This window comes from Mesoplodon densirostris, chromosome 14, assembly GCF_025265405.1.
Source record: "Mesoplodon densirostris isolate mMesDen1 chromosome 14, mMesDen1 primary haplotype, whole genome shotgun sequence".
Lineage (NCBI taxonomy): Eukaryota > Metazoa > Chordata > Mammalia > Artiodactyla > Ziphiidae > Mesoplodon > Mesoplodon densirostris.
The window spans coordinates 21,508,700-21,524,587 of record NC_082674.1 but is presented as its reverse complement, the minus strand read 5'-3'; the positions used below and the strand labels follow the sequence as shown (position 1 = coordinate 21,524,587).

At 49.1% G+C, this 15,888-nt stretch overlaps 2 protein-coding genes across 2 annotated transcripts; both read left to right on the top strand.

The window, feature by feature from the left end:
* Positions 1-9,677: 9,677 nt before the first annotated feature.
* PRR30 (proline rich 30) lies at positions 9,678-10,874 on the top strand. Its single transcript, XM_060116927.1, has one exon. The coding sequence runs from the start codon at positions 9,678-9,680 to the stop codon at positions 10,872-10,874; it is 1,197 nt and encodes a 398-aa protein (XP_059972910.1).
* Positions 10,875-12,167: 1,293 nt separating this feature from the next.
* PREB (prolactin regulatory element binding) lies at positions 12,168-15,880 on the top strand. The gene is made up of 9 exons (XM_060117066.1): positions 12,168-12,389; positions 12,931-13,123; positions 13,314-13,531; positions 13,721-13,801; positions 13,901-14,025; positions 14,223-14,396; positions 14,535-14,607; positions 14,801-14,960; positions 15,137-15,880. The coding sequence occupies exons 1-9, from the start codon at positions 12,255-12,257 to the stop codon at positions 15,229-15,231; spliced, it is 1,254 nt and encodes a 417-aa protein (XP_059973049.1). The 5' UTR covers positions 12,168-12,254; the 3' UTR covers positions 15,232-15,880.
* The last annotated feature ends 8 nt before the right edge of the window (positions 15,881-15,888 follow it).

The following is a 15,888-nucleotide window of genomic DNA, read 5'->3' as shown; positions in this document are numbered from 1 at the left end:
AGCCAGCGACGTCTATATCTGAGGAAGCGAGCGCCAACTCAGTCCTGCTCCGCTCCTTGCTCTGGGAAAACCGCCCACCCGGCACAGCCCCCGCGAAAAGCCTCCTGACTGCCTCCCAACCAGCTGAAGGCGGGGGTGCTGGATGCGGGGAGTGGCCAGGCCCTGGGAGGAGGCCCCTGCTGTAGAGGGCAGGAGGACGGTGGGAAGGGAGCTCCCTTCCCGGATCCCTGCCTGACCCTGACTGTGGTCCTGGGATAGACCTGCAGCTTCGGCTTTGGGGCTTAAGTCCATGGAAGGGCCCTGAACTCCTTTCTCTGTGCCAGAAGCCTGGCTGTGCACCTCCCTGAAAGGACTTTTCCTCCCCTTGCCAGTGAGAATGACCTTCCAGCCAGAGGGCGCTACTCCCCATACCCCAAACTTGCCTCTTATGTCCACCTCAGTGCTTTTACTTTTACCTTTTCAGCCCCCTGGAATACCTCCCTCCAGCTGTACCCTGGGAAAAGCTGCCCAGCCTTTGGGTTATGTCCAAAGGATTTGTGAGGATTTCTTCCAACCCCACAGAACCCAGAGCCCACGTCTTCCTGTTTTATTGGTACCCCATTCTATGCACAACCACACCCTGGCTAGCTTCCTAACAGTTCAGTGTTCTAGATCAGTACATGCCAAGCGCTGTGCTAAGTACTTTACATGTATTATCTTATTTCTCAGGTCAACATCTTAAGAAAAAAAGACTCTTACATCATCATTTTACAGATGGGAACACTGAGGTATCAGGAGGTGAAATAACTTGCCCAGTGCCAAACATCTAGTAAGTGATGTTGGTGGACGAAAGCCCAGGCAGTCAGTGAGACTTGCAAGGCTTCTCCTCACCCTACACCATTCTGCCTTGGGTGGGTTACTCACATGTCTGTTCCCCTGCTAGGTGCGAGGTCTTTGAAGGCAAGGATCAGGATGTTTGCTGAGCTGCATGAGATCCTCCATTCAGCTAGTTAGGAGGAGGCAGGCCGAAGGAATAGCAAGCCTGCCACAGTCGGCCCTGCCTGCCCTAAGGTTACCACCCCTGCCTGCAGCAGTGTCATTGCACGTCCCTTATCCCCCAATCTTGAACTCCAGAGGAGACAAAATAAGTAAAGAGAAAGTGCAGAGAGAACAGAGGAACAAAGGTGGCTGTACAGAGACAGACATGCAGCCAACCAGAGAGAAAGGAAAACAGAAGAGAGGTCAAATTCACTTGCATGTCCATCGATAAGGAAGTGATTCAATAGATTTTGCTATATCCATTCTGTGGAATGATATGCAGTAATAAGAAGAAGCAGACATCTGTATAGTGACATGGAAAACTCACCAAGATGCACAGTGAAGTGAAAAAACCTAGTTGTAGATCATTAGGTCTAATAAGATCCCAGCCAGGATTTTAAAAGAAGACACCAAAAAACAAAACTATAAGTATAAAGGTTTAGGGACTTCCCTGGTGGACTCCCTTCTGCCAGTCCTCCCTTCCAGTTTAGGACTCTGCCATTGACTGCAAGGGCACAGGTTTGATCCCTGGCTGGGGAACTAAAATCGCACATGCCTCATGGCGTGGCCAAAAAAAAAAAAAAAAAAAAAAGTATAAAGGTTTTTGTGCTTATGTGAATATATAGAAAGGAGACTGAAAAGATGAACACTGAGTTACTTTTTTTTTTTTTTAACTCCAGATGCAGAGAATTTGGTGCACACTGTCATTTTTGGTCCACGCAGGGCCTCTTGTTAGCCTACCTCTCTCCCTCCTTCCCTTCCATCTGTTCCCTTTTATCCTATTCCCTATCATAGGCAACCATTCCAAACTGTTTAATGTATATTCTTTGGTTTAATGTATACTTTTTGTGGTGGTTTTAAACTATGTACACAAATTCTTTGACACTCCTCCCTTCAAAAGGTGGAGCATACCAGATGGCTTCGCAGGCAAATTCTATCAAACATTTAGAGAAGAGCTAACATCTATCCTTCTCAAACTCTTCCAAGATATAGCAGAGGGAGGAACACTCCCAAACTCATTCTACGAGGCCACCATCACCCTGATACCAAAACCAGACAAAGATGTCACAAAGAAAGAAAACTACAGGCCAATATCACTGATGAACATAGATGCAAAAATCCTCAACAAAATACTAACAAACAGAATCCAACAGCACATTAAAAGGATCATAGACCATGATCAAGTGGGGTTTATCCCAGGAATGCAAGGATTCTTCAATATACGCAAATCAATCAATGTGATAAACCATATTAACACACTGAAGGAGAAAAACCATATAATCATCTCAATAGATGTGGAAAAAGCTTTTGACAAAATTCAACACCCATTTATGATAAAAACCCTCCAGAAAGGCACAGAGGGAACTTACCTCAATACAATAAAGGCCATATATGACAAACCCACAGCCAACATCGTTCTCAATGTTGAAAAACTGAAACCATTTCCTCTAAGATAAGGAACAAGACAAGGTTGTCCACTCTCACCAATATTATTCAACATGGTTTTGGAAGTTTTAGCCACAGCAATCAAAGAAGTAAAAGAAATAAAAGGAATCCAAATCGGAAAAGAAGTAGTAAAGCTGTCATTGTTTGCAGATGACATGATACTCTACATAGAGAATCCTAAAGATACTACCAGAAAACTACTAGAGCTAATCAATGAATTTGGTAAAGTAGCAGGATACAAAATTAATGCACAGAAATCTCTTGCATTCCTATACACTAATGATGAAAAATCTGAAAGAGAAATTAAGGAAACACTCCCATTTACCATTGCAACAAAAAGAATAAAATACCTAGGAATGAACCTGCCTAAGGAGACAAAAGACCTGTATGCAGAAAACTATACACAGATGAAAGAAATTAAAGATGATACAAACAGATGGAGAGATATACCATACTCTTGGATTGGAAGAATCAACATTGTGAAAATGACTATGCTACCCAAAGCAATCTAGATTCAGTGCAATCTCTATCAGACTACTAATGGCATTTTTCACAGAAGTAGAACAAAAAATTTCACAATTTGTATGGAAACACAAAAGACCCCGAATAGCCAAAGCAATCTTGAGGGAAAAAACGGAGCAGAGGAATCAGGCTCCCAGACTTCAGACTATACTACAAAGCTACAGTAATCAAGACAGTATGGTACTGGCACAAAAACATAATTATAGACCAATGAACAGGATAGAAAGCCCAGAGATAAACCCACACACATATGGTCACCTTATTTTTGGTAAGGAGGCAAGAATATACAATGGAGAAAAAGACAGCCTCTTCAATAAGTGGTGCTGGGAAAACTGGACAGCTACATGTAAAAGAATGAAATTAGAACACTCCCTAATACCATACACAAAAATAAACTCAAAATGGATTAAAGACCTAAATGTGAGGCCAGACACTATAAAACTCTTAGAGGAAAACATAGGCAGAACACTCTATGACATAAATCATAGCAAGATCCTTTTTGATCCACCTCCTAGAGAAATGGAAATAAAAACAAAAATAAACAAATGGGACCTAATGAAACTTAAAAGCTTTTGCACAGCAAAGGAAACCATAAACAAGATGAAAAGATAATACTCAGAATGGGAGAAAATATTTGCAAATGAAGCAACTGACAAAGAATTAATCTCCAAAACTTACAAGCAGCTCATTCAGCTCAATATCAAAAAAACAAACAACCCAATCCAAAAATGGGCAGAAGACCTAAATAGACATTTCTCCAAAGAAGATATACAGATTGCCAACAAACACATGAAGGGATGCTCAACATCACTAATCATTAGAGAAATGTAAATCAAAATTACAATGAGGTATCACCTCACACCAGTCAGAATGGCCATCATCAAAAAATTTGCAAACAATAAATGCTGGAGAGGGTGTGGAGAAAAGGGAACACTGTTGCACTGTTGGTGGGAATGTAAATTGATACAGCCACTATGGAGAACAGTATGGAGGTTCATTAAAAAACTAAAAATAGAACTACCATATGACTCAGCAATCCCACTACTGGGCATATACCCGGAGAAAACCATAATTCAAAAAGAGTCATGTACCACAATGTTCATTGCAGCTCTATTTACAATAGCCCGGACATGGAAGCAACCTAAGTGTCCATCAGCAGATGAATGGATAAAGATGTGGCACATATATACAATGGCATATTACTCAGCCATAAAAAGAAACGAAATTGAGTTATTTGTAGTGAGGTGGATGGACCTAGAGTCTGTCATGCAGAATGAAGTAAGTCAGAAAGAGAAAAACAAATACAGTATGCTAACACATATATATGGAATCTAAAAAAATAGAAAAAAGAAAAAAAATGGTTCTGAAGAACCTAGGGGCATGAAGAAACTAGGGGCAGGACAGGACCAAAGACGCAGATGTAGAGAATGGATTTGAGGACACGGGGAAGGGGAAGGGTAAGCTGGGATGAACTGAGAGAGTGGCATAGACATATACACTACCAAATGTAAAATAGATAGCTAGTGGGAAGCAGCTGCATAGCACAGGGAGATCAGCTCGGTGCTTTGTGACCACCTTGATGGGTGGGATAGGGAGGATGTGAGGGAAACGCAAGAGGGAGGGGATACAGGGATATATGTATATGTATAGCTGATTCACTTTGTTATAAAGCAGAAACTAACGCCATTGTAAAGCAATTATACCCCAATAAAAATTAAAAAAAAAAAAAAGGTGGAGCATAATCCTCCTCCCCGTGAGTGTGGGCTGGACCTAGGGACTTGCTTCTAACAGGTAGCATGTGGCGGAAGTGTCAGTGCGTTACTTGAGAAACTAGGTTATAAAAGACACTGCAGCTTCCTCCTTGCTCTCTCTGGGATCTCTCCCTCTGGGGGAAGCCAGCTGTTAAATCGTTGAAGATACTCAAGTAGCCCTGAGGAGAGGCCCAAGTGGTGAGGAACTCAAGCTTATCAACCACACCAGCACTAACTAGCAACCATGTGTGTATGTGTACCACCTCAAAAATGGACCTTCCAGGGCTTCCCTGGTGGCGCAGTGGTTGAGAGTCCGCCTGCCGATGCAGGGGACACGGGTTCGTGCCCCGGTCCAGGAAGATTCCGCATGCCGCAGAGTGGCTGGGCCCGTGAGCCATGGCCGCTGAGCCTGTGTGTCCGGAGCCTGTGCTCTGCAACGGGAGAGGCCACAACAGTGAGAGGCCCGCGTACCACACACAAAAAAAAAAAAAAAAAAAAAAAGGACCTTCCAGCACCAGTTCAGCCTTTAGAAGACTGCAGTCCTGACCAACAGTTTGCGTGCAACCCATGAGAGGCCCTGAGCCAGAGTCACCCAGCTAAGCTGCTCTAACCTGTAGAATTCCTGACCCACAGAAGCCATGTGAGATAATACATGCTGATTGCTGTTTAAGTTTGGGGGTAATCTGGTAAGCAGCCATAGATAACTAATGCAATGCATGTCGTTGAACCATGTGCATTGTTGCATGAATGGATTTAAAAATCATTAAAATGATAATGCATTTATATTGCAAATATATAATACAATACTACTTATGTCTCAGATCACATTGTTACTTCTTCCATTCCATCCTATGTTTTTAAGTCCTTTGCTTCTAATTTGCTGCAGGATACTCCACAGTGTGCACCCATCACATTTTGACCACCCAGAGCCCCAGGGATGGACATCCAGATTGTCTCCAATTCCTTATCGCCCCAAACAATGCTGTCATGAATACCATCGCATATCTCCTTATGGATTCATGTCAGATTTTTAAAAACACATGTCCAGGAGCAGAATGCTGGGTACTCCCAGAGTGCCATCCAGAATGGCCACAGTGTCTGCACGTCCAGCAGCACTGCATGTGCCCTAGAGCCCCATATCTTCACCACTACCTAGTATTAACCAGATTCCTAGTTTTACGGTTGAAAAGCTATAAAGGGCCATCTTATTTATAAGGGCTGGTTTAAATTGTTCTTATCTGACAACTGATGAATTCGAGCATCCTTTGTGTATGGAGCTTGGTAGAGATTCTGTTTTGTTTTCTCCATATTGGGAGACTGTTTCCCCAACATCATCTATGAAAAAGTGCCTCCTCGCCCTGTTTTGTTGCAGCTCCCACTTCACCACATACTTAGTTCCCGTATTTATATATAGGTCAATTTCTGAGCTCTCTGCTCTATTCTACTGATCTTTTTGTCTGTGTTTGAGCCAACATCACACTGCTTTATTATTATGACTTTGTAGCATGTCTTAATACTTGGTGAGATAAAACTCCTCTCTTAATGCTTATTTTTTCCAAGGTTGACTTAGTTATTTCTGGACCCTTATTTTTCTATACAGATTTTAGAGAAAGTCTGCTGAGTTTCTAAAAAATTCAGCTGAAATTCTGATTGGGATTTCATTGAATCCATGGGTTAATTTGGGGAGGATTGCCATCTTTATACTTTGAAGTCAATCCTTCCAAAAACATGAAATATCTCTCATTTTATTTCAAACATCTTCTATATCCTTGATTAATTTTGTAGTTTACTCCACAAATGTCTGTGTATTCTTTTATTCTTTAATTTTTTTGATGTATTGATTCAATAACAATTGATTCATTGTTGAGTTACAATGTTGTGTTAGTTTGGGTTGTACAGCAAAGTGATTCAGTTATACATATTATGTATATATCTATTCTTTTTCAGATTCTTTTCCATTATAAGTTATTACAAGATATTGAATATAGTTCCCTGTGCTATACAGTAGGTCCTTGTTGTTAATCTATTTTACATATAGCAGTGTATGTCTGTTATTCCCAAACTCCTAATTTATCTCTCCCTCATTTTTCTGCTCTGGTACATAAGATTGTTTTCTATGTCTGTGAATCAATTTCTGTTTTGTAAATAAGTTCATTTGTATCATTTTTTAGATTCCACATATAAGTGATATCATGTGATGTTTTTCTCTGTCTGACTTACTTCACTTAGTATGATAATCTGTGTATTCTTGCTTAAGTGAAATAGTTTTGTTCAACTAAGTAGTTCATAGTTTTTGTTGCTCTTGAGAATGCTCTTATTCTATTTTCTAGCTGATTATGGCTGCTATACAGAAATATTATTACATTTTAAAAGTTTATCCTGAATCCAGCAACCTTGCTGAGCTTTCTTTTTTTTGTTTTTTTTTGTTGTTGTTGTTTTTGCGGTACGCGGGCCTCTCACTGTTGTGGCCTCTCCCGTTGTGGAGCACAGGTTCCGGATGTGCAGGCTCAGAGGCCATGGCTCATGGGCCCAGCCACTCCGCGGCATGTGGGATCTTTCCCAGACCGGGGCACGAACCCGTGTCCCCTGCATCGGCAGGCGGACTCTCAACCACTGCGCCACCAGGGAAGCCCGTGCTGAGCTTTCTTATTGGTCTTAATACTCTGTTGATTCCATTGGTTTTTCTAAGCAGATAAAATAATGACAACTTTATCTCTTCCTTTCCAATCTTTATACTTGTTTTTTTATCATTCCTTAGAGGATCGACTAGTGCTTCCAGTACTGTTAACCAGAAATAGTGATAGTGGGACTTTCCTGGTGGTGCGGTGGTTAAGAATCTGCCTGCTGATGCAGGGGACACGGGTTTGAGCCCAGATCAGGGAAGAAAAAAAAAAAAGGAATAAAGTAACAATACGTGCTATAACATGAAGGAACCTTGAAAGCATAACGTTAAGTGAAAGATGTCAGACACAAAAGGTCACATACTGTATGATTCCACTCATATGAAATGTCTGAAATATGCAAATCCATAGAAACAGAAAGTAGATTTATAGTTTCCAGGGACTGGGGGGAGGGAGGAATGAGGAGTGACTATGGGTGTGAGATTTCTTTTGGGGGGACATAAAACTGTTCTACAATTAGACTGCAGTGATGGTTGCACAACCCTGCGAGTCTACTGGAAAAACAGTGAATCGCACACTTTAAATGGGTGAATGGTATGGTATGTGAATTACATCTCAACAAAGCGATTAAGAAAATAGAAATTAAAACATATAAGCATATCCAAAGAGAGTAAAACTTAAATGTCCTCACCTCCCCCCCAAAATATAGATGTAAGTACATGAGGTGAAGGATGTGTTAATTAACAGTTAAGAGGATTCCTTTCACAATGTATCAAATCATCACTATGTACACTTTGAAGGTATTACAATTTTAGTTGTGAATTATACCTCAGTAAAGCTAAAAAATTACAGAACATAACTGATTAAAAAAAAAAAGCAAATATATAAGCATTATCCCAAGGCGGGAAAAGGTGTGGAGCATGAACCACTGCTCAGAAAGCAAAGAAACAGTAAGTTGAAGGGAGGGTTCAGCCCAGATAGGCTGTACAGTTGGGGAGAAGCCTGGATGGAGGAGGTGGTGGGAACTGTAAAGTATATGGGCAGACAGCAGAGGTGGGGGCTAGGCCCTGAAGGAGAGACTGAATGCCCCAAAGAATTTTGCTTGCTTCAGTTTTATCAAGGGCCAGCCTTTGGATGATCTCTGAGAGAAGGTCCTAGAGCCTTGAAGAGGAGAGTCTATGATGTCAGCCCCCAACCTCTGTGACATAGGCACTAGATGCCAGGGACAACTGCCCCAGGAAATGGGGCTCCCAGCTCCCAGATCCCAAGGGCTGCTGGGACAAAGTGCCCACCTCCCAGAGGCTTTCACCAGCTAGCCCCACTGCTACTGCTGCTACTGAGCGTGAAAAGCCATCTTGGCTGGGGCCAGACTGAGCCAGAGGACATCAGCATTAGGGAAGACAGGGATTAGGGCAACCAGAGTGCCAGGAAACCAGGATGCTTGCAGAATCTCTGATTCAGGTTTAGGAGAACAAAAACCTGGTAACAGAAGACCCCCGCCTGGCTGAAGGAGGACTGAGGGTAAGGCTCAGATGGAACTCTTGGTCAGAGTGAGTTTTGGGTGACAGACGCTGGGGGCAGAGAGGGGTGTACCCACCATTTGTTGACTCTGTTCCTCTCTCTCCCAGGTCCCACATCACTGAAGTGCCTTGAGAAACACAGCCCAGAGGAACCCTCATTGGTAAGAGCTCACAGCGCCAGAACACCCTCAATTCCTAGTCCCATCTCAGTCCCCATCTCCCAAGCCCCCTCCTCTAACTCCATCCTATCCATCCTACCCTCCTTCCCTACTCCTCTCCTCCTTAGCTCTTACCTTCTCTGGAGCTTTTTGCCAGCTCTTCTGACCCCAAAGGTGACATGGATTTAGGGCCTTGGTGAACCAGCCTGCATGGTACATAAGCCAGAGCCAGAAATGGACCCAGTCTCCCAATATCTTGGGCTCTGTTTCTTTCTCTACAGATCCTATGGGCTGTGTCTTCCTCCCTGGCCCACCCAGATAACTTCTGCTGTCGTTCAGCTCCCAAGAGTCAGTCCTGATTCTCCATCCCCTCCATCTCTCATCACTGGCCCACTGCAAAGAAGTGAGAAGGCAAGTTTAGAGCCAAGCTCCCGTCTGAACACCCAGAGAAGCTGGTGCTCCAGGGCTGTGTGTCTCCTTGGCTTGCCACCAACAGTCCTACCAACACCAGGCTGGAGCCACATTCTGTGCAGAGAAGGCCTTGATTTCTCAGCCACTTCTGGCCCCAGAGATACTGATCCTGCCTCTGCCAGGTCTCTGATCTCTGGGCTTGACGCTCCACTCTCCTCTGGATTCAAGGCAATGTTGCCTCAAAACAAGGACCAAGTGCTGCTACAGAACGCAGCACCCCCTGGGCGCCCCCCTCGGGGCCCCTCACAAATTGTGGACTCCCTTCCCTGCAACCTACGACCTCAACCTCCCCAACCATCGCTCCGTCCCACCCGCCCACCTTGCTCTCCTCCCCCATGGTCCCACTCTGCAGGCTCCCATGTCTACTCTTCTGACTCAAATTCGGACTTTGTCCTACATCCCTACTCTTATCTCCCAAGTTCCCCTTCTTTCTTTCATCAGAATTGCCTCTCTCTCTCCCCACCACGTTCTTCCTCGTCCTCCCACTGGCTATACCCATGTCCTACTCTCACCCACTCCTCTTCTGCCTCTCAGCCACAGAACTCCTCTCTCCTGAGCTCACGTTGCCAGACTCCTTCCCACCCTGAAGACCTACCTAGCTCCACCCTCACCTTCCCAAGACCCAGTCTACCTTCTCGTGGGGTTCACTCTAACAGCCAGACATGGCAATCACAGCAGTACAGGAACACCGGGTCCCCTGTGGGGGAGGAGGGATGCGTGGCAAGCGAGAGGGACCCTGCAGAGTTCAGGGACCCAGGAGCCCTGGCCCAGGCCCTGGTGGTTCATCTGGGGCGCCGCCGTATCGCCCACGACCTGCGGCTACTGCTTTTGCAGCGCCTGTGGCAAGGCAAAACCGGCAAGGCCCCGGTCGTGGAGTATCCTGTCTGTCTGGTGTGTCTCCGGCCCCGCGGCCCCTCTTGCCCTATCCCCAGGTACAGGACTGGACCCAGGCTACTTGCTTTCCCCCAACTACTGCCCCGTGTGCAGGGCCAGGAATCCGGACCACTGCGCATCGGCATTGGCTTTGGCCTCTGCCTGCCTCGGGGCCAGGCCAGGGCCTTGCATCTGTTGCCAGAAAAAAGGCCGGAGGAAGTAGGGCCTCGGGGAGAGGCTGCTCAGGCCCGTGGGTGTCAAGCCCAGGCATCTCAAGCCCCAGCAGCTCAGGCCCAGGCGGACCTAGGCCCAGGCACCCCCTCCCAGAACGGGAGCCTCAGGTCTGTAGGCCCTCAATCACCAAACTCCACGTGCTGTTCAGGGTCTCAGGCTCAGGCACCAAAACAGGCCACTGCCTCCCTGAAGCCCAGACCTTCCTCTGCCTCAAAGAGGCCTGCCTCTCCAGAGCCCATTCCCCGAAAGTCACCACTCTAGTGCCAGAGCCACGGAGGCTCCCTGGAGCACCTCCTCCGAACCCCACCAGCCCTGCCCGGCCCCAGATCTCAGGGGCTGGCTGGCTGGAGGTCAGGTGTGTTCTCCAGCCCTGAACCCTGGGAGCCCCTTGTGGAGTCTGCTTTCTCTTGGCTGAAGAAGACCAAGGGCACCCGAGGCCCCACTCAGTCTTCAGTGTATCCAATAAAGCCTGACCCTGCAAAACTTGTGTTTGTGTCTTGCTGAGCAGATCCTGTGGGTGGCTGTACCTTCGGGGTGACCAGAACCCAACAAGGGGTGGAGGAGAGTCAAAGGAAACAGAATGACCAAGGAGAGTGAGTGCCATATATCTGAAGAGGGCAAGGGACCCATAAGCCCTGAGCACCTGAGATGTGCAGAGGGCTCTGCCACGCCCTTCACCCATTTAATTCGACTTGTTGGGACAGATAATGGCATCCCCAGAGATGAAGCCACTGGGCCCCTTCCTCTGGCTGCACCTTAGATTAAAAGGACTCATGCTGGTAAGGCCAGGGGAGCAGCAGGACGTGTCTCCTTGCAGGGAAGGGCAAGTCTAACACGGGGTCCTCACGTTGGAGATCATAAATCCAAGGGCCCCCTCAGGAGGGTGGGGTGCGAGGCAGACCTTGGATAAATCACTTCGTCTCTGGGGTAAACGTAAAGGCTGCGTTCGACGAGTCTGCGTATCACTCCTGAAGTGTGGATAGTCTTAATCCATGGACTTCTTTCCGGACGCGCAGGCTCAGCGGCCATGGCTCAAGGGCCCAGCTGCTCCGCGGCATGTGGGATCTTCCCAAACCGGGACCCGAACCCGTGTGCCCTGCATTAGCAAGCGGACTCTCAACCACTGCGCCACCAGGGAAGCCCCCACGGGATTCTTTATTAAAGACTTATTAACCTCCCTTAACCTTTATTAGCACACACCGTCCCCGCCTCCACCCACCCCGCTCCTGCAGAACAAGACATTTCCTTGAAGCTGGCGCGGCGCGCCCCCAACGCCCCGCAAAAAGATGGCGGAGGCTGCCTTCACAAGCGGGCGGAGAACGGCCTCCTGGAGCTGGGGCTCCGCCTGCCCGCGGCCTGCTAGTGCTGACGCGTATTGGCGGCTCTGCGCCTGCGCGAGGAGTGCGGGCTCGGTGCGCCTGCGCCTTGAGCGTCTCCGAGACCGGGTACGGCGGCCCGCTGCAGTGATAGGGAGCCTTGTGTGTAGTTACAGTTTCCGCAACCCGGCGGCTGTGAGAGCGGTCTGGAGTCCTCCCGGCGGCGACCGGACCAAGGTCAACAGCGACCGGAGCAGCAGTCGAAGGCCGGGCGCGGCATGTCCCCGGTGCCTCGGCGCAGACAGTGAAGCGCGGGGCGAGCGGGATGGGTCGGCGCCGGGCGCCAGAGCTGTACCGGGCCCCGTTCCCGTTGTACGCGCTTCAGGTCGACCCCAGCGCTGGGCTGCTCATCGCTGCGGGCGGAGGAGGCGCCGCCAAGACCGGCATAAAGAACGGCGTGGTGAGTACAGCGCCCCTGGGGCCGGGTCGCGCCACGGGCTGAGGGCGATTCTGGGAGGGTCTGGGGGCGGGCCGCACCCCTGCTTCGGACCCGGCCCCTCCCGGGTGGGAACCCCGGCATGCCGGGCGTCCCGGCGCGAATTTCAGTCGGGAACTCACCGGTCAATTTAGAGGCTCCTAAGGTAAAGTGAAAACTGCACACAGCGCTACCTAGGCAGGAACGCTTCAGTTCGACCTCAGGATTAGCACCAGGGGTCTTATCCTGGCTTTTCCCAGTGAGGCCACATAGACTTGTCTGCCAGCCTAATAGCAGCGGCGAGTGAAATATAAGCTAGGTTTCTTCACTCTTCTGAGCGTCATCATATTCTGCAAACTAGAGCCTTGCTTGCTGTACAGATTCGTGAGGCTCAAAAAAGAAAAAAGGTTGCAAAAAGTCTTTTAAACTAGAAAGTGTAGTTAGCAAAGGGGTAGGGCATCAGTCTATAGGATGTAAGTTTGCCCTTGAGGTGCTCTCTGAACCTCATCCTGGTTCCCTCTCTCAGCACTTTCTGCAACTGGAGCAGATTAATGGGCGCCTTAGCGCCTCCTTACTACACTCCCATGACACAGAGACACGGGCCACCATGAACTTGGCGCTGGCTGGTAACATCCTTGCTGCGGGGCAGGATGCCCAGTGTCAGCTCCTGCGCTTCCAGACCCATCAGCAGAAGAGCAAAAACAAGGCAGAGAAGGCAGGTGAGAGCCCCCTCTGTAGCTTTGGGAAGAGGGTTAAATAAGTAAGATCTCTCTCATCTTGGTCTCTGACGAAGTGGGGCTGGAAGTGGGGTTATGGTAGCAGGCGAGAAGCTCGATGTTCACCACTAGAGAGGGGGCCAGTACTACTTACTTGAGAAACCTGGAACCTGGCAGGCTGTTTGTGTTGCAGGTTCCAAGGAGCAGGGACTTCGACAAAGGAAAGGGGCTGCCCCAGCAGAGAAGTCTGGAGCTGAAACCCACCAGGAGGAGGTAGAATTCAGCGTAGAGAATTTGCAGGCGGTGCAGACAGACTTCAGCCCTGATCCACTGCAGAAAGTTGTATGCTTCAACCATGATAATACCCTGCTTGCCACTGGAGGGACGGATGGCCACGTTCGTGTCTGGAAGGTGTGGTTTTGGGAGGTTAGAGGATGAGTGTCAGTAGCAGCAAGGCCAGAATTGTGAGAAACTGAACATGGGTTCTGGGGAACTTGTGAGTGAAGCCTGCACTGAGCGGCCATTAGTAGAGAAGAGGGGTGAGTATCATTGCGCGCTTGCTGGGTACCTAGGCTAACTGTGGTGGTGGTTTGGCTGCAGGTACCCACCTTGGAGAAAGTTCTGGAGTTCAAAGCCCACGAAGGGGAGATTGAGGACCTGGCCTTGGGGCCTGATGGCAAGGTGAGGAGTTGAGAGGGTGGAGAAAGTAGGAGATTATGCTGCTTGCCCAGTAAGTGGATCCCCTAACTGTCCATCCTTGGAATCTTGATTCCTGACTAGTTGGTAACTGTGGGCTGGGACCTTAAGGCCTCCGTGTGGCAGAAGGATCAGCTGGTGACACAGCTGCACTGGCAAGAGAACGGACCCACCTTTTCTAACACGCCTTACCGCTACCAGGCCTGCAGGTGTGAAGACCCCAGAGGGTGGCTGAAAGAGGCACAGCCTAGATGTGGGGGAGCGGGAGGAGGCTGGGGGGAAGCTGGGGAGGGTCGGAGCCCTGTCGGGTGTTACCCTAGGCCTCGCCAGGGTGCAGGAGGGCACACACCTCGGAGGAGGGTTGGGCAGGCCCCAGGAGCTGAACAGCTTGTCGCCCGGCCCCCAGGTTTGGGCAGGTTCCAGACCAGCCTGCTGGGCTGCGGCTCTTCACGGTGCAGATTCCCCACAAGCGTCTGCGCCAGCCCCCGCCCTGCTACCTCACAGCCTGGGATGGCTCCACGTTCTTGCCCCTTCGGACCAAGTCCTGCGGCCATGAAGTCATCTCCTGCCTTAGCGTCAGGTGTGAGAGAGACAGTGGTGGCTTGGCTGGGTATGGGGGGGACCAGGGGGAGCTCAGGGAGACGTGCTGCCTGAGTCCCTGAGGACTGCTGTTGCTGCACAGACTCCAGGACAGTGAGCATTTTATTGTTTGTTGCAGTGAATCGGGCACCTTCCTAGGCCTGGGCACGGTCACTGGCTCTGTTGCCATCTACATAGCTTTCTCTCTCCAGGTAATGGGTGGAGGTGGGCACAGCCCTGAGGGCTCTTTGGGGTGGGGATTCTAGGCCTGCTTCTGCACTGAGTGTGCAGGAAGGAGTCTGGCCCAGCCTGTAGTGGGAAAGTCTTCTGGGGGCAGAGGCCGTGTTTTCCAGAAGGAATGTTCCCAGTTGGGCCTTCCCTCACTAGTTTTCCTCCTGTCCCCAGCGCCTGTACTACGTGAAGGAGGCCCATGGCATCGTGGTGACGGATGTGGCCTTTCTACCTGAGAAGGGTCGTGGTCCAGAGCTCCTTGGGTCCCAGGAAACTGCTCTGTTTTCTGTGGCTGTTGATAGCCGTTGCCAGCTACACCTGCTGCCCTCACGACGTGAGTCACTGGGGTGGGTGCGGTGGGGGAACCACCCCAGCTTTCGCTGTAGCGAAAACTTGCCTCCTGGAGAATGGGATGCTTATCTGTAGCCATCTACCCCCTTCTTGAATGGTTCTGTTCTCTGGGCTGTGATGCTCCTTTGCCTCCTGACTTCTTCCCTTCCCCCCTTGCAGGGAGTGTTCCTATATGGCTGCTGCTGATGATGTGTGTCGGGCTTATCGTTATGACCATCCTGCTGCTCCAGAGGGCCTTTCCAGCTTTTCTTTAGCCTCCCTGCTCCCAGGGAGCCAGGGGCCTGGGCACTGCCACCTTCTAGACCAGTGTCGGCCTACCACTGCTCACTCCATCTGGGTCCACAGCTGAGGTTGCCTCTGATGAGACTAATGGGCAGTGCCTGCCCTTTCCAGTTAAAGCTTGGCTGTGGCCCTGTGCGACACTGAGCCCTGGGAACCTTGCATTTGTCATCTGTGGATCCGCCCAGGACAGTGGTGTCTGAAGGCCAGGCCACACCACCTGTCTCCCTCCCTCTGCCTGCCAGAGGCTCCATAGTTGAGCTTGTCCTTTCTCCAGAAATATGTGAAGATGCCCAAGAACCTGGAGGCACTGCTGTCCTTCCTGCAGAAACAGTCGTTTTCTTCTCCTCCCCTCACAGCCTCGTGGCCAGTTGCTCTTCACATGAGCTCCTGGCATTTGCTGGGGCAAGCACTGGCCTGGGACTTGGTATTAGGGAAGGAAGGGGCAAAAGGAAGCAGCAGGCAGTAATCTTTGGGTTTGGCTGGGTAGCTCCAAGCCAGCCAGGCTAAATATGCAGTAAATTCCTGGACAGTCTACCCTAGCCTTGAGAAAAGGGAAAATGAACTTCAGCGCATTAGGTGGGAAAAGTTGATATTTAATAAACAAGCGAAGACTGAACTGAGGCTCCAGA